At 42.2% G+C, this 15,915-nt stretch overlaps 2 protein-coding genes across 3 annotated transcripts in view; one reads left to right on the top strand and one right to left on the bottom strand.

Annotated features, from left to right (window-relative positions):
- Positions 1 to 15,915, top strand: part of RIMKLB (ribosomal modification protein rimK like family member B) — a 156,166-nt gene that overhangs the window by 46,481 nt on the left and 93,770 nt on the right. The window lies entirely within an intron of this gene.
- MFAP5 (microfibril associated protein 5) lies at positions 1,822 to 14,531 on the bottom strand. Of its 2 annotated transcripts, XM_021690406.2 has the most exons (10): positions 14,375 to 14,531; positions 13,772 to 13,838; positions 12,775 to 12,810; positions 9,470 to 9,514; positions 9,122 to 9,154; positions 8,476 to 8,511; positions 6,580 to 6,609; positions 5,791 to 5,878; positions 5,130 to 5,203; positions 1,822 to 3,693 (listed from the first exon to the last, which is right to left on the bottom strand). In XM_021690406.2, exons 2-10 carry the CDS (start codon positions 13,827 to 13,829, stop codon positions 3,581 to 3,583), a joined length of 513 nt encoding a protein of 170 aa, XP_021546081.1. In that variant the 5' UTR covers positions 13,830 to 13,838; positions 14,375 to 14,531; the 3' UTR covers positions 1,822 to 3,580. The 2 variants fall into 2 exon arrangements, with proteins under 2 accessions (XP_021546081.1, XP_021546082.1); XM_021690407.2 differs by lacking the exon at positions 12,775 to 12,810.

The raw sequence follows: 15,915 nt of genomic DNA, 5'->3' as shown, positions 1-15,915 counted from the left end.
TTTTTTAAGATTTTATTTATTTATTTGAGAGAGAATGAGCAAGAGAGCATGAGCAGGGGGAGGGGCGGAGAGAAAGGGAGAAGCAGACTCCCTGCTGAGCTGGGAACCCAAAGACCTGGGGCTCTGATCCCAGGACTCCAGGATCATGACCTGAGCCAAAGGTGAGCCGAAGGCAGATGCTTAACTGACTGAGCCACCCAAGCGCTCTTGCCTACAGATACTTTCACCAAATCCTTTAGTTCCAAGTTTAAAGATGCACTGTTTGGGTTCAAATAATTTTTCATCAAAATATAAATTCCTCACTGAAGGGAGTTATTTGTGCTCACCAAGAAAGGGATAATATTAATACCTAAAAGAATAAAAGATTTTCAAATCCTTTCATGGGAGGAAGCAAGGAATGAAAACTAGAACATCAGAAATGGGGTGAGGGTAAAAAACTAGAAGGAGGTAAATGAAATTCTGCCAGTGGGCAAGAATACAGAGGAAAAAGGGGCGCCTGGGTGGCTCAGTCAGTTAAGGGTCTGCCTTTGGCTCAGGTCATGATTCCAGGGTCCTGGGATTGGGCCCTGCTCAGCAGGGTGTCTGCTTCTCCCTCTGACCCTCACCCCTCTCGTGCTCTCTCTCAAATACCCACCGCTAGTGCACAAGCACTCTGGCATGTGCTCTCTCTCTCTCAAATAAATAAAATCTTAAAAAAAATACAGAGGGAAAGAACACGACTGGGCTCCTGGGTGGCTCAGACCATTGAGTGACCCACTCTTGGCTTCAGCTCAGGTCATTAGATGTACACCCCCATCAACCCAGCCTAGCCCCTTGTAGGGCTCCATGCTCAGCAGGGAGTCAGCTTCGGATTCTCTCCCTCTGCCCCTCCCTCCATGCCCCCCCCCTTCCTAAAATAAATAAATCTGGGGGAAAAAAAAAGAAAGAAAAACCAGGACCAAATCAACCTCCTGAAACTGATCTGGGACTGTCCTTAGGGAAAAGTTGTGGGGGAAAATAAGAATTTAGAAGCATAAGGAAAGAACGGGAAGCAAGTTAGGAATGTTGGTTTACATATCAAGAGTAAAAAAGGTAGAGAACATAAGAACAATGAGAAATGGGAAAACACTGGAACATGATCCCGTAGAAGAGAAGCAAGAGTAAAGCATGAAGCTTTACCTAGCAAGACTGTTGGGTCCAAAGGGGTAGAAAAGAAAAAGAATTTTCTGATGAATTCAGGAATTTCCTGGAGGAGAGTAAATTTGCTGCGTTGGAGTACCAATGACAAAATTGTGGTGTGAGGAACGATACAATAGAGAATAGTAGACTAGAGCAATACCGGTGTTCCTTTTGCAAAGTGGGATAAAAGCATAAATGGGGGCGGGCACCTGGGTGGTGCAGTCAGTTAAGGCTCCAAGTCTTGTTTTTGGGTCAGGTCATGATTTCTGGGTTGTGAGATGGAGCCCTGAGTCGGGCTCCGCACTCAGTGCAGAGTCAGCTTGAGATTCTCTCTCCCTCTGCTCCTCTCCACTGCACGTGCTCTCTCTAAAATAAATCTTAAAAAAAAAAAACTTAGGGGCGCCTGGGTGGCTCAGTCAGTTAGCAAGGGACTCTTGATTTCATTCAGACCGTGATCTCGGTGTCCTGGGATCCGGCTCTGCGCTTAGCGGAGTCTGCTTGTCCCTCTCTGCTCCTCCCACCCCCCCTCACATGCACTCTCTCTGTCTCAAATAAATGAATAAATGAAGTCTTTAAAAAGAAAAACATTTTTAATAATTTAAAAAGTACAAATTGGCATCATTCTAAACATGAGAAAAAGAAACAGATCAAAGACCACTCTTCTGAAAAGGAATTAAGAAAAATTTATTTTAAAATGTTTAATTTGCAATATACACAATACTGGGATTGAGGTGCTTTGTGGTGGGAATGCCACCTCATTCAATATACGGTAGGAGGATCATGTTCACGGTGAGATTCTTAAATGATTCTTGGAAATTCTGTGCCTATGAGATTTCTCTACGGTGGGTATAATATCTACTTAATACCTCTATCCATATATGAAGATATTTACTTTTAGAGGCTGTAGAGCAGAGATTACATGCTTTGGGTCTTAGCATTTCTCTTTAATCAGTTGTGCAAATCCAATTAAACTAAACTGTTTCTTAACAGCAAGAGTCTGATGCTCATTTACATAGTTTTTTTCAATAGGAAAAGAATCCAACCCTACCAAGCAGAGAGGAATTCTGAGTGTGTAACTTGCCTCAAAGTCTCCTATTTCTTATCTTAGTTGACTTTTGTGGGCTTTTTTGGGAAGTTACTAAGTTATTCAGATAGAAGGATCTATAGTATGTAATTGGTAACTTATAATGGGACTTTTTTCTTTTATGTTGTGGACTGCTGTCTTAATATATTTCTCCTGTTTTGAAGCACACATGGTGGTTACAAATTGGAGTGCATCTAGGCTTCAAGAAATTCAAATAATGCATTTAAATCTTAAGAATCACAGAATGAAAAGATACCTTAGAACCAAATTAAATTTAACCTTGTCGTGTTAAAGATGGGAAATTAAACCTGGTTTACTGGTTTACCTGGTTACTGCTAGAGCCAGGATAAGAATGTAGGTTGTCTGAATATTGTGTTTTACTCTTTCTTATAAACCAATAGGTAAACTTGGTCTGCTTATTAAAATTTAGGTCTGAATGCCCTTCTTAAGCCCCAAATCAGGCTATTCCAGAGTCCATTTGCATGGTAATCTCTACAGATTTCATTTAGTGATGAGAATGAAAGAAGTAGTGACAAATCAGGGAAACTCTGACCAAAGTCAGAAATTATTTCACATGAAATTATCTAATTTGCGAGGGTGGGCAACCCCCATATGACCAAAAATAGGTAACTGGGACTTTGTACCCCTACTTGCCAATTGGACAACTGCATGAAAAAGTGAATAGGGAACCAATGAGTCCCAGTTCCATACATAGCCTACTCCTCTCTCTCTATCCTCAGCCTCTAAACTTAACAGACCTCATCTTGGGTCTTTATATATTGCCAGTAGGATTGTGTAACTCTTGGTTCTGGAGAATTGTCTAGGACTACAAAAATTACCATGACTCTTCTCAAAGAAGATCTGAGCAGGCAAATCCAGAAAATAGTTAAAATAAGAGTAAAGAGTGCTATGTAAATGAATGAGGCGTTAATCTAGGAAACTCTTGAAAATCAAAAAAATGGCTAGCCAAAATGGACAGCAACAACTTCTTCCACCCTAAGATTTATTTCAGACAGATTCGGTGGTAAATATTAACCCAAGGTTTATTTTCCTTTGAAATTGTATGTAGAGTGCTTATATATAAGCCACATGGTTATCATTAATCTATGTCTATGATATTGAGAAGCAGCAAAACCATGCAATAATATAGACTTTATGTTATCAGTTTGGATGGAAAATCAGGGAGTGGAAGCAAAAGCTAGACACTGCAAAGGGATTGTTTTAAGAAATACTACTGTCTGTGGGTTAGTGGACATTGGTTGGACAAGAAGGAGTTCCCTCTTGTTAGAGCATTCTCTTCCACCCACCCACACATTCTTCTTTCCTCTTCCTTGATGATCACAGACCACTGGGTCTCTGCAAATTCACATTTTCACATGGAGGAAGTCGGAAGTAGTTGGAGCGACGGAGTCGCCTTGGGGGTAAACCAGCCATCTGACGGCAAAGTTCATCTAGAAGAGAAGCAGAGCATAATGGGGTGGGATTGCAAAAAAATAACAAGGGCTCCTGTTTAAAGAGAAAGAGAAGACCCTAGGGTGCTGTAGTGAAAGACTGAAGAGAAATAGATCTGGGCTAGAACCCCAGATGTGCAGCTTACTGGTTATTTCTTACTTACTAGAAAGTTTCTTAACTTTGCTGAACCTCACTGTCCCTTCCAGTATAATAAGCATGAAATACCTGCCTCAACAGCGTAGTTGTGAGTATTAAAATGAAATAATATATGCAAAGTACCTAGCACAGGTGGCCAGTAAATTTTAGGTTCCTCTGTATACCTAGCTCCCAATTCTTATAATCATGGATTTATTAATAGCAAAAAAAAAAAAGAGAGAGAGATTCAATCATTCACAATATATTTAAGTGTTTACTGTGTGCAAATAGCTAATTTTAGTAAGTCCCCTGAGACATTTGAAAGTGCCTAGAGTCCCAAATACTCATCCTCAGTCTCAAGGTGCTTCCCTTGCAGGTGGCTTGCACAACGCCAATGGGGGCAAGTAGCAAGTTTCCTTCTGCGAAGTTAACTACAGCTCTTACTCAGGAGCTCAGTGCAAGATGGGCTGCTGAGTCAGAAGGGGCTGTGTCTGTGGCTCCTTCACCAACCACACTTATCGTTTGGGGCTGGCCATAGGGGAGGTGAGAAGTATCTTTGTTCCCACAATGCACGGTTTATAACCACACACTTTGGACCCTTGTAATCATTTTTATAAAGGTTTTCTACCCTTGTTTACTTCTAAATTTTCACAATAAGTAATTTAAATGGTTCCTGGCATTGGTAGACTGTTTAAATGTTGCCAACTTCTAAATACCCAGTCTGGTTTTTTTTATTTACTTATAGGCTCTATACAAACATCAGTGTCTCCAAATTAGTGGATTTTTCTTTCTTTTTTTTTTTTTACAAAGTTTTTCCTTTATGAACATGGCTTCCAACTATTAGTCTATTGTTTGTAATGGCTGACTTGGCCTTTTTTTTAAGTTTTCATTTTTTTTCAGTAATCTCTATAACCAATGAGTGGCTCAAACTCATGAACCCAAGATCAAGAGTTGCTTGCTCCCCAGACTGAGCCAGCCAGGTGCCCCTGACTTGCCCTTTTCACACAGAACCCCAGTGAGCTTCAAAGCAGCCAGAGCTTCAGAAAGCTCTATGTATAGGAGAGGTTGGGGGTTACAACCTAGCTGGAAAGAGACCCAAGCATACTTTTCTTATATATTAAGCATACTTCTTTACTTAGATTGCTTATTTAGCATAACTGGGTGGAGCAGGGATTGATGAGGTTTAAGGAGGTGGCCTAAAGCCGTCCTCAGAAGCCAGACCTTGGATCCATTAGGACCATGTTTCTACTCACCTCTCTCATAACTGCCCCTCCCCACTAAAACCCAGACATCATCTTACCTTTCATAACTTCGTGTTCTTTACAGACAAGACGAGAGCAGATCTCATTGTTGATGATGTACATACGTCGTAAACTGCCATAGTCCCAGTAACATGGTTAAGGAAGGAGATAGAACAAAGCATTGTGGGGGAGAACTAGACTAGGCCAAGGGTGCTTGCTCAACTCCTGTATTCCCCACTCTCCCTATCTGTTCTCCTCCTCTCTGGATTTCCTTAATTATTTTGGATCGCTTTTTTCCCTCCCAGAGGAGTGCAGGGGATGGAATGGTATTATTCTTAGTGATACTTTACACACTTCACCTAGAGTCAAGTTTAATACTCCTCCCCACTATTTTCTACCTTTAGAGTTGGATCTTATGCTTCAGCCTTTTTCTATGAGGTAATAGGTTCACTGTGCCAGTATTTCTCTCATGACTGTCCCTTCCCCAGCTCTGATCTCACTTGCCTTCTGGCATCTAGTCTTATTGGTCGGTCTGTTCTCCATATACCTCAATTCAGACTCCAGGTTCTATCTGGCACCAGCAGGAATAGCTAGGAGGATCATGTTAAGAACTTCTGTGCTACCAAAAACTGAAATCCCATGATGGGTGCTCATTAAACAGTTACTGACATGAAAATACGACCATGGATGATGCTTTCTGCATATCCTGGGATCCCTTACCTTGTGAAACATAACTGATGAATGCATTGCTTGACTGGTCGATGCACAGAGTAGAGTCTCGTGCAAGCGAATTTTTCATCCCGGCAATCTGAAGAAGTCAAACACAGAAAACAGGGATAAACAAAGGATTCAAGAGATGGAAGAAGGTAGATAAAATGGGGAAAAAATACAAAGTAGTCTCTACACAGAATCATTGCAGTTTGGGGAATGCCCTCCCTGTTTACCAAAAGAGAACGGTAGGAAATTGGCTGAAATAAAATTTAGGTGCTTTCCTACCTGGAAGCAGAAGTTGATAAAATAATCTTTGAGGGTTCTTCTAGGAAAGTCTTTCTAGGGTTTTCCAGGTGGCCGTATGAAATATAAAATTGAGATGCTTTTAACCCCATTCTAAAGAATCAGAATTCTTAGGTGGGTAATAGTTTCTGTTTTAGCAGTTTCCAGTCCTAGATGCACATCAGAATCATCAGTACAATAGAGAGAGCAACTTTGGCCATGACAACTCAAGTAATATTGGGTCCTTGCAGTTACTTCCCAACTCACTAACCACCACAGAAAGTCCAAATCTAGTTTAGGAAGGGGATTCTTTCAGGATCATCCAACAGTGGTCCCATCTTTTCCCCATGAGATTGAAGATAGGAGCTCATAAAAAAAGAGTAGGAACGAAGAGCACTAAAAATATTCTTTGAGAAAGAACTGGAAGCAAACTAGAAGGTATACCAAGTATCCTCCAAAAATAAGGAGGTGTGAATCCCCAAGAAGAAGGCTGAGGAAGAAGACATGCAGTCATACCTGTTGTGGTATTTTTATCAGTAGGAGAAGCTGGAAGGCAGAAATTTTATTCAGTTATTACCAGTTCCAGTAGTCACACCTCTACAACTGTCAGGTCGCCTCACTTATAAATAAAAAACAAATGAGTTGCGAAGCTTTAGCAACTTCTAACAGAAAACCCACAATGGGCTGTTCCACGAAATTGGAGAGGTTTAGAATTTAGGATAGGAAATCTGATTTTGCCTTTCTCCTCTTCTAAAATTGAAAAATTGATTTTCATTGTGTCTTTGTTTTGTTGACAAGAAGCAAATTTAGTAGGGACATTCAAGGCAAGGAGCCATATGCCCAGAAGAGATTCATCCTACAGCTAAGGGAGAAAAGATTGTAGAAGCTCTTACTCATAAAAGGAAATTTCTTTGTCAATCAAATATGTCATCATGAGTTCTTGGATAAAAGTTACTCAGCAAAGAATAGCAAAGGTCACAGCCATAGCCAAACTTAATCTAAGGTCAAGTTAAATATGGGCCTAACTTGTAGAATGAATAAGTCAAGGAGTAAGATGAATCTTGGGAAGACACTAACCATGGGAGTTATGTGTCAAAATGCCATTGGAAGAGTTGTCGATAGATAGAATACTATGGGAAGTATGCTAGGTGATCTCATCTGTCCCCTGGTTTCATTTGCAGGCTTAAATCCTGAGAATTCTCAGACTTCTCCTTCCAGCCCAGATCTCTTCTAAGCTCCAGACTTCTAGAAAAGCCACCTGACATTTTATGGAAGAGTTTGTGGATTTTTCCAAGATCCTTCAAATCTAACATCTTAAACTGTCCTATCTTTCCCTTCACTGATTCAAACTGTTCTTCCGTGAATGGTCCCCCCATCTACACAACAGGACACTGGACCTCATCTCAACAGTCCTCTTTCACAGCTCACACTTAATTCTCCCTACCTCCACCTCAGTGAGTTCAGGCCATCATCTTTTATTGGGACTAGGGCAATAGCACCCTGGCTGGATTTCCAATTCACAAAACTGATGGGAACCTCTCTTTGTCTAAGCTATTCTGATGGGTTTTTATTTCCGTCCTAAGCCTTCTCGCATAGTGTTTTCTTTACCCAAAAGCTCTTCTCCCTCATTACTCGATTCACTTCTACTTGTCGTTCAAGAAGCAACTTAGTATGCCCTCCACAGAAGCCTTTCCTAAGCCCCAGCACTGAATACTCCAGGACTCTTTTTAGCCGTCTGTTGCTTCTTTTACTTACCCTGATTACGGCATTTTGTAAAACTGAATAAAGTTACCCATTTGTTTATCTTGTGGATTAGACAAAAAATATCAAGTAAAAGGAAGTCAGTTTTGTTCATCTTTATATTCCTGGTACTCAGTAGTAGGTTTTCAGTAACTATTTCTTCAAAATCTAGTTTCTGTCTCATTTTCTCACATCCTACCACTCGTTTCTTATAGATTTTGCCCTATTCATTAAAAAAAAAAAATTTCCTCAATGTGCCAAGTTCTATTTTGTGTTCAAATCTTTGAACATACTGTTCCCTCTTTGACTGCCTGACTGGCTCCAATTCTTTTTTCAAGAATCGGTTCAACCATTACTTCTAGGAAGTTTCCCTTTAGCTTCCCAAACATTGATCTGTTTATATATTTGTCTTGCCTTTACCCACCCAGGCTTGGAAACTTTGAGGAAAAGATGACACGTTGGTATTTGGTACGTCAAACACCCAGCACAGCCCCTGCTTGTTAGGGGATCAAAAATGTCATTAATTTAAATTGAACTGTTGGAAGAATGTGCTACATAAACTCTAGTCCTGTCTGTGTCGGATCCTTCACCAGCTGTACTGCCTTCCGTAATGGGCTCTGGGGAAAGCCCAAAGTGGCCCCAGTGGCCCTGGGATCGCAGATCTGAACTCACCCAGGTCATCTGTGGAAGGCTCGATATCAGCCAGAACTGAAAAGGCACAAAACAGCAGGTATCAGGAGGGCTTTGAACTGGCAAGGGGGAAGGCACAGGAGAAAAAGGAAGAATGAAGGGGCACCTGGGCGGCTCAGTCGGTTAAGTGGTTAAGCATCTGACTCTTGGTTTTGGCTCAGGTCATGATCTCAGGGTCTTGAGATCAAACCCCGGGTCGGGCTCTGCACTGGGCCTGGAGCCTGCTTCCGATTCTCTCTCTGCCCCTCCCCCATTATAAAAAATAAAGACTGAAAAAAAGGGAGCATGGCGGTATGGGGCAAAGTCAAGGCTATGGCTGGGTTTGTGTATTATATCCAAGGGAATAGAGTTAATTGTTAAGTAATTGTGAAATTTCCTTTTGAAGAATATTTGGCCTACTGACATTATACTTTATTATACATGCCTTATTTTAGCTATTCATCCACTTTGTTTCATCTTTTTAGAGGAATGGGGACTCTCTTTCTTTTTATCCCACTGTCACTGGACAAAACACCCCCAATCCCTCTATCCCTTTCTTAGATAAAAATACAGGATTAATTCAAAAGCTGGGAAAAATAATTGTGGATATTAACAATCATGCCATTTTAAAAGCGGTAGTAAAACTTACCTGTTTCATCTGTAGAGGGCTCGTTCACCAGATCTGCAAAGATACAACACAAAGAATAAAAAAAACACGGGCAGGAAAAGTGGGAAAGGGAAGCAGGATAAAGGGATGATCTAAAAGGAGGCAAGAAAGATTGAAGTGAAAGGATATGGCCTCTTGGGCCCACATAAGGGACTTTCAGGAAGGAAGTGGGAGAGAAAACATGTTCACAGCATCAGTGGTATCCGAGACGCTAGGGTCTGCATGAGCTCAGAGTGCCCACTAACGTCTCTCTACTCCTCATTTATCTTTGTACAGACATCTCAATCCTATTCCCAGCTTGAAAACGAAGAAATAAAAAGGATAGCTTACTAGGATCTTCTGTGAATGGTTCTGGAGTCACTGGAGTCACATCATCTGAATAAAAAAAAAGCAGAAAACATTTTTAATAATTTTTAAAAAATTTTATTTATTCATTTATGAGAGAGAAAACAAGAGCAGGGGGAGGGGCAGAGGGAGATGGAGAAGCAGACTCCTCGCCGAGCAGGGACCTTTTTATCTGGGGCTCGATCCCAGGATCCCCGGACCATGACCTGAGCTGAAGGCAGACGCTTAACCAACTGAGCTGCCCAGGCACCCCAGGAAACATATTTTCTGAGCATTCTCTGTCCCCCTCCCATTCTGGTACTCCCAGTGAGTGAAACCTGTCTATCACAGTTGCCAACACGTAGCAAGTATCCCACAATTGGTTTTCATTGTTTGCTTCCCAACCTGAGTCCTCTCCCCCACAACCCAATGTCACAGTTTCCCACTTCCATGAATATACCCATACTGTCCTAGCCTAGAATATCCTTTTCCCTTTGTCTCCTTTACGTATATGCCCATCAGATAATCCTCCACAAGCATCCCCTTCCTCAGTTAGACTTTTAAGTTTAGGAATAGAAGAATAACATATTTCATTGTCCTACCAGATAATACTATAATAGCTAATTTGGGTTTACTATATGCCAGGCACTATTTAAAAAATCTGTTTTTTACAGATGATACAATTGAGCACCGGACAAGTAAATAATTTACCCAAGGTCATACAGCTTGTTGGAAGTACAATGGATTGATGACTTCCTTGCAATACTTATTTTAAGTGAAAACTGTCTTTACCAAAGACACTGATTTCAATAATGACAGGTTTGAAATAATTGGATATCACTTTGCTGATGTGCTTACATGAAAGTATGTTCACCAAAGGTGATGTTGATGATTTTCTGATGCTCAGAAGTGAGGTGAGAAGAGGGGAGGGGATGTTTGTAGAGAATACCTTGCAGTTGATCATTGGAAAGTAAAGGCAAGAGGAGAAATAAAAATAAATGGTCCAGGGCTTAAGGTGGAATCTATTAAGATACACTAAGAAAACTGTATCTGAAACTATAAATAACAGCACTACCTGAAACAAATTGTCTCAGCTTTAAAAAGCAAAATAGGGGCACCTGGGTGGCTCAGTCGTTAAGCGTCTGCCTTCGGCTCAGGTCATGATCCCAGGGTCCTGGGATCGAGCCCCAAATCGGGCTCTCTGCTCAGCGGGAAGCCTGCTTCTCCCTCTCCCACTCGCCCTGCTTGTGTTCCCTCTCTCGCTGTGTTTCTCTCTGTCAAATAAATAAATAAAATCTTTAAAAAATAAAAAAATAAAAAGCAAAATAACAATGCAGTGTTCACATCTAAATATTTAATAAATATCCTATCTATAATTATCCTTTGTTGTAGATGACTTATCGTCATAATCTGGTTCGCCCACCAGGGGTCAGCAAATTCAGTTTGCTTTGAATTTTTCCTTAAACTTCAGCATCTAAATGCCATGTTTAGTCTGGAGAAAATAGCATTTTTATACAGCATGCCAGAGCTATGGATCATTGTGGCAGAGGCAAAACGCAAATAATATATTCTGAAGCAATTTCCCCTGCTAACTGCTTACATCATCCTCTTTTAAAAAAAAATTCCAGGTATAAAGTCATCAGATTTAGCTTTCGCATTTCAGAAGAAATTTTGGTAAAAGAAATCCAAGTCTGTTCCCATCCCCCAGGACGTTTGAAAAACCACTAGCCCGAGTCATTCCAAAAACCGTTAAGAGGGGCGTGGAACCTCTCCAGGGTGTAGCCCGGTGCCTCCAGTTCCCTTCCTCCCTAGCTGCATTCCAGTACAGAAATGCAAGTGATCCAGGGGCAGAGCAGAGGGGTTGAGAGTGAGTCCTTGCTGTCACCTCCGAATTTCTGGATAGAGTACTGGTTTTCAGTATATTCCTCGGATTATCCACCTTTTCCATGAACTACCACTGTATAAATGCTTATCTAGGATTCATCTTCTCTGAAAAGAAATCTTAAGTAGGCAATTTCTTTTTAAGATTTTATTTATTAGAGAGGGCACCCCAGAGTGTGCGCACAAGCGGGGGTGGGGGGCAGAGGGAGAAGCAGGCTCCCCTGCTGAGCAGAGAGCCCCATGCGGGGCTCTATCCCAGGACCCCGAGATCATGACCTGAGCCCCAAAGGCAGACGCTTAACCGACTGAGCCACTCAGACACCCCTTAAGTAGTCATTTTAATATCATATTTCTGCTAGGAAACCATCCCAAACTTGTAGACAAGGACTAGACCTTAACCAGCCTAGAGAAACGAATGCAAAAATTTTTTTGCTAATGCTGAACTCTGATGTAGATTCAGAAAGTTCGGGATTCAGACCACTTTAGCCACAGCAGATTAAAAAAAAAAATTTGTGTTTCTATATTTTTATCTTCTGTACCAGGATGCACAGCAAGAAATTACATTGTGCCCCAATGCACACATAGAAAATTGAAACAAGTTTAAAAAGATAATGCTTTACTCTTGCAGTGTACTTGCAGTGTACTCCATTTTTATTTTAGTCTGTACTAATTCATTAAAAATTAACCATTGTGATCTGCTAATTGATTTTATGGTCCATTAATGGGTTACATACTGCTGTGCTCTCAAGGGTTGGGAAAAGTAAGAGATGAACTGTCATAATGTTGAATGTCTGGAGGCAGAGTGGAGATGTTTGATTGGAGTTTCCATCATTGAACTGGAGGAAGTGGCTCCTTGGAAGCCAAAACTTTTGGGTTCTGTCCATTTAGTGCCAGAATTTCGCTGCAGTACTGAGCTGACTTTTTATTCTGTCTGCATGTTAGCTTCTCCATTGTTACATGGATAGGAAAAAGCTGTTAGGATTAGTGGCATTTTCTGAGTGAGATAAGAGCCGTATATAGGAGAGTGGAAATAAGAGATGGCCATAGAGGAGGGTTGGGGCAAGGTATTTCAGTTGTTAAAAAGTAAGAAGATTTTGTGAACAGGATAATAGGATTGTGGAAACTGGTGAGTTAGATCCTATTTTCCACACTTTGGCAATGTGTCTCTCTGTTATATTACAGGTTCTTTAACTCTGACCATTCATCAGTATTCTTTAACTCTGACCCTTCATCAATATTCTTTAACTCTGACCATCTACATTATCTTGATCACTCCAGCAGATAGGGCGCCTGGCTGTCTCAGTTGGAAGAGCATATGACTCTTGAATCATGGGGTCTTGAGTTCGAGCCCCACATTGCGGGTAGAGATTACTTAAATGTATATTTTTTAAAAAAACCACAGAAGAGCCCAGCTCCAAAGGTTTACCTACCTCCTCGTTGACCACTGACTCCTAGTGGTGTCCAGTCTGTACCAAAGGACAGAGAAGAGGGATAAATGACTCTAGCTGTACACCCCATAAAGCTCTTAAAAGATGAACCAGAAAATGACGGGAAAATGGTTGTACTTTATTTTTCTGCGTTTTCTTTCTATATAGTCCAATACAAAATTGCTCAGACCATTAGTGCTGACATGGAGACACTCAGGAAAAATAAGTTCCTGAGAATAAAGCCCTGCTTTGCCAAGCCCCGACTCGGGATGCCTTTCCCCCTCATCCCCTAGCAGAAGGAGTGGGGTCCTGTTCAGCTGTAGGGCCCAGCAGCCTTCTAATGTGTCCCGTCCCAGCCTCACAGCCACCGCACTAGCTGCACTCCGAACAAGGCACAACACGATTTTCTCACAGTGTGTATCCAGCAGAATGAGAAAATAGAGCAGGATTTCTTCAAAGTCCCGAGATTCACTTTCTGTGGCGAGGCTTTCAGCTCTGTTCTGTGACGTCTGTGATGGCTTTTCTTGAGCGTATAGCTTGGCACAGGTTTGTGTGCCTGTGAATACATTTGTGTGTATGCTGGAGCTAGTGTGGGGTAGGTGTGAGTGTATATAGTCCCACTCATCCCCGTCATGCATTGCATTTGGTCCAGTTTCTTACTAGCTGTCTCCATATGGTTGAGAAGGCATTTGTGTATCCGCTTCTCTGTCCTCTGTTTGCTCGTACATTTTTGTGTGTGTGACCCTCGTTTGGGGTTAATAGGCATTTATTTGTGTGGCTCTTATATTCATAACTCTCCAGTTACTTCCCGAGTCTGATGGTCTCATCCCAGCCCTTGCTTTTCAGACACAAATCTGTCCTTTAATAGCGATTCTAGAACTCCGTAGCAAGCACCTCTGCTCCTGGTCCCCTTCCGCATCCCGCCCTCCAGTAATGTCCACGGCCATGCGCACCCAGGAGCAGGCACCGTAGGGAGGAAAGAGGAAAGATCGGGACTCACCGGAGGGGAGGATGAGTGCGGTCAGGAACAGCAGCACCCTGGGTCCCAAGAGCAGCATATCTAACGGCTGTTGGGAGAGTGGAGGCTGTAATGCTCGGGACACATCAGCATTGAAGTCCAAGCACGCATACCTGTAGGGCCCCTGTCTCTTCGTCTGTCCAGGGCTTTTCCTGGTCCCCCGTGTGACGCCTGCCCTTTTCTCTTTTCACCCAACATTTATTTCTCCTTCAGATTCACTTCTTTTTGACCCCTCACCGTTATTCTCATTCGCATTCCTTTTTTCTGCCAAGTCAGAGGAAACGATATAGTCTAAATGGTGCGTGTTTGCCCCTATTCTGTGGCCACTTTCACCCCCAGTGTCTGATCTTCCTTTTTGATATCTGGCCTTTTAATTTCCTCTGCTTATCTTGGTGGTGTCTTGTCTGTCTAATTTCATGGATAAATGGGATATTCGCTCAATTCCAAGTCAGTGACATTCCCCATTGCCCCCCCTCTGGCTTTCAGTTTCAACACACACACATACACACACATACACACACACACACACTCACACACACACACACACTCTGTCTGTCTAGGGTTTTGTACAATCAGAGAACTCACTGTGTATTTTTCCTCTGCTCTTTCCACCGAGTCCTTTGGCTGCTGAATGTGCCTCTCTCCTTCTCACGCTGTTTCTACTTTGGCTGGAGAATAGGATGAACAGGGCCACTCCCTGGGAAGGACTTCAAATTTGGCCGTACTCTGAAACAACGACGAGAAGAGGGAGAGCGAGAGAGAGCGAGAGAGAAAGCAAGGCTAGAGGAGTGTGATGAGGCGGGAATGAGAAGGGGCTGGGGATTTGCAGTCACTCACACCCTCATTCCAAAGGTTATGACCACACCAGTGAGTGATACTGCTATTCCCTGGGAGGCCTGGCTCCCGCTCACAAACGCCTTTCTTCCATGAGCTTCTTTTCCCTCTTGGAACATGGCCCCAGCCCCCAGCCCACCTCTGCCTTGGGTTCCTTCTTACCTAAATAGCTCCATCTCATCTTTGGACAGTCTGCCCCTTCTGTGGCCATCTTCCAAGTTTGAATCATTCTTCCATCTTCTCTCACTTTTTCGACATTTGTCTCTTCAACACCAACAAATTCCTTTGTATCCCTGTATTTGTCTCTCTTTTTTCCTCTTTCTTGAGGATTTCTTTAAGAATGTGGTCCCCCTCCTCCCAATCCTATTTATTCCATATTCAGAGACACACAGACACCACATGAATTTTGTCCAAGAGGAGGCTTGGCTGTTAGAAAAAGTTGAAAAACATAGTACCCTCTGAATCCTTTTGAAATGTGGAGGAGCTCTGTGAGAAGACATGTCAGCCTTCTTCTGTCTTTTGGCTTTGCTTAGGTTTATGCTCAGAATCTTGGTTTCTGGAATGTTCAGGACAAAATGCCATTAGAAGTCTAAAGAAAATTGGGAGCCAAGCTCACCTTGCTTGCGTTATTTTCCAACAGTACTTTCCCCCACATCATGTAATATGTAGATAACACTTTCTCTGATCCAGGAGTTTTAAAGTCTTTGTATTTGCTCTTACTCACTGAAACCTAGTGGTTAGACTGGTAAAAATATTTCCACTTTGAAGGGAATAAATTTAAATTACAGAAACGCAAATATGAGGAATCATTGACCTGATGTGCATTTACTGGTGTGTAAGTTTCACGTTCTCTGTTAGCTCCTTGAGTCTACATTGTATATCTCCCTGAGGAGCTAAAATAGAGGAGAATACAGGTAGACAGAGCAGATCATGTTTAATAGAGTACAGACTAGAAAAGGAAAAAGAGTAAGAAAAAGAAGGGAAAGAGAGGAAGGAAGGAAGCTAGTTAGCTGGGAGGAAGGGAGAGCAATGGACATAATCAGAAATAAGGAAACAGCACCTTTGGCTCTGCCCAAGGAGTGATCAATACATGTTCCATCTCTAAGATCCATGGGTTCTGGTCAGTCTCTAGAACAAAGCTGAGTACCAAACCCAGCTCTTTCTCATCTGCCTGGCCGAGAACTTGCTCTTTGCCCATCTGCTCTGCAGGGGGAGTGCAGAGGTGGAAAACAGATGTGATTCTAGTCTGTGAGAGTCAGGGAAAGGAAAGGCAGGGAGGTGGGGGTGGGGAA

The sequence above is a fragment of the Neomonachus schauinslandi genome, chromosome 5, assembly GCF_002201575.2.
Source record: "Neomonachus schauinslandi chromosome 5, ASM220157v2, whole genome shotgun sequence".
Lineage (NCBI taxonomy): Eukaryota > Metazoa > Chordata > Mammalia > Carnivora > Phocidae > Neomonachus > Neomonachus schauinslandi.
The sequence above is the reverse complement of the archived record's forward strand: the minus strand, read 5'-3'. Positions and strand labels throughout refer to the sequence as shown.